The 2,293-nt window shown below is 33.5% G+C and overlaps 1 protein-coding gene across 1 annotated transcript in view; it reads left to right on the forward strand.

Moving 5' to 3' along the window:
* Positions 1–2,293, forward strand: part of CA1 (carbonic anhydrase I) — a 14,461-nt gene that overhangs the window by 7,902 nt on the left and 4,266 nt on the right. Inside the window, exon 2 of the mRNA XM_012643590.1 lies at positions 1,745–1,840. Coding sequence (XP_012499044.1) covers positions 1,745–1,840 — 96 coding nt within the window. The remainder of the gene's footprint in view (positions 1–1,744; positions 1,841–2,293) is intronic.

The following is a 2,293-nucleotide window of genomic DNA, read 5'->3' on the forward strand; positions in this document are numbered from 1 at the left end:
TTAAAACTAAGGTAAGTAGACTAAAAAAGTTAGTTTAAATCGGAGAACAAGAATTCACTGCACTATGGAAATCATTTCATTATATATTTGAAGTGGGGAGTAGGGAGACTGGAGCAAAAGCTACCAGTCTGAAAATCAAAGTACAACTTAGATATTGCCTGTTTCTGAGAAAGTCTCTGATGCAGGGATTGGTTCCTTTTTCTGTTTTTCCTAGTTATTGCTTATTGATTTCAGTAGAGTATGGCCTGTAGAAAAATCGGTTACATAGCCATTCAAATTTGCTTGAAAAACTGTATCCAAATGCAATGTGAATTATTTTCTATTTCTTGACGGAAAACATCTTTTTTTTAATAGTACAAAAATTCAGGAATTAACGATATTCTTTTGAAATACCATTAATATACAATATTTGATAACCATGATTCCCACTTATTAACTCAAAAAACAGATGGATTTTCTGAATACTATCCAACTCTTAGCATTACTGTTTTAAAAGAAAATAGTTAAACCATAAATCAGAGATTTGTCATTTCTGTGCATGGTGTGGAGGACTGTCATATTTTTACATAAAATAAATATGATTTGTGCTGATTCTAGAAGAGATTAAACTTTAAGTGAATGTATTATAAAGTGAGAAAAACACCAACAAAAATAAGCACTCAACTCAAAAATACAAAAAATAACAACATACGAAAAATAGAAGAAAACAATGACAAGGCAGAAAATAATAAAATATGAAAGAAAAATTATGAATAAGGAAGGAAAGAAGGAGAGAAGGAAGAAAAGAGATTAGATAAATAATACAGAAAGAAATGATTTGATTTATGGTGGTTCCTTTATACTGGATGAACAGAAAAGGATTCTTTGAGGAGTGGTGTTTGAGTTCAGCCCTAATTCAAGGCAAAGCCTGCAGTTCAAAGACTATGGGGAAAGAGAGTCCAGAGAAAATCAGCAGCTAGTGCGAAGACTCAAACTTGTGAACAAGTCAAGAGATATAATCTATAAGACATGGATGTTGATAGGTGGGGAAAGTAAGAAATTGATGATAACTGTCATATTTTTTGACTAAGCAATTAGATGGAAGGTGCTACCTTTTCCTAAGGGAAAATCAAGCAGGTTTGGCAAAGAGGAAATCTAGGGTTCTATTCTGGCCATGTTAAGTTTGAGATGTCTATTAGACATCCATGTAGAGATATCAAGGAGATAATAAGAATACATACATACATACATACTTGGATATACAAGTATAGAGTTCCAAAGAAAAATTAGGCTGGAGATTCTGATTAGAGAGGTGCCTGGAAAGGACACTGATGTGCCCAAGATAATCTGACCTTGGCCATGACTCCTAAGGTCACGACCCTGCTCATAAAGTTACTATGAAGTACTTCATGTGAGAGTAAATGACTTCAATTTTTTTCCTAAAGCTAGTCAGCTTTCCTGATATTTTGAACCAAAGAGAAGCATTTTTTTTAAAAGGAGTAATATTGTATAGTTAGTGGTACCATAGGAGAAGAAATTTTACTTACTAGTTCCAGGATTTACAAATCTACTTACTTTACTCAGCAGGTGGATAATCTTTTTGAAGAGTGAGAACATAACCCTTCCAATCCACTGGATAAAGGTTTATATAAGTTTTGTCTACCTAAACTAAGATACATCTTCATACAGTAACAAGTTACCTTATCACTTACCATTTGTCTTCACACTGGTATAAATAATGAATTAACTATATTCTCATTTGTAGCTTCACATAGTTCACTGGAATTCTGCAAAGTACTCCAGCCTTGCTGAAGCTGTGTCAAAGGCTGACGGTTTGGCAATTATTGCTGTTTTGATGAAGGTGAGTTACAGATAGTTACACACCTCTGCCTATACTATTTCTTACCACCAATCAGGCCTCAAAGTAGGATGAAATAAGGGAACAGATATTTGAGCCTTTCTTTCTGGAAAGTTCCCATCCTACTGATGATTATAGTTGAACAAATATTTCCCTAGTACTTTGTCTCTTGGTTTTCTCTCTGCTTTTCCCTCTTAAGATAGAAATAAGTTTCAGGTGAGGGTGAAACAGGAAGATGTTCATTGGGGGAAAAGCAATTTTTATTGTCCAGCTCTTCCAGATTTCCTCTTCTCTAAATTTTCTATGTCATCTATTCAGGAATTTATCAATTCAATATTTCATCAGGGAAGAAATGTTAAAAGGATTTTTTTTCCCCATAAAGACAATTCAGTTGATTTTTTAAATGGCAGATGTTGCTCAAATTCTCTATAGAAGAATCCCTAAAAAGTTCTATAA

The sequence above is a fragment of the Propithecus coquereli genome, unplaced genomic scaffold (assembly GCF_000956105.1).
Source record: "Propithecus coquereli isolate 6110/MARCELLA unplaced genomic scaffold, Pcoq_1.0 Scaffold2, whole genome shotgun sequence".
Classification (NCBI taxonomy): domain Eukaryota; kingdom Metazoa; phylum Chordata; class Mammalia; order Primates; family Indriidae; genus Propithecus; species Propithecus coquereli.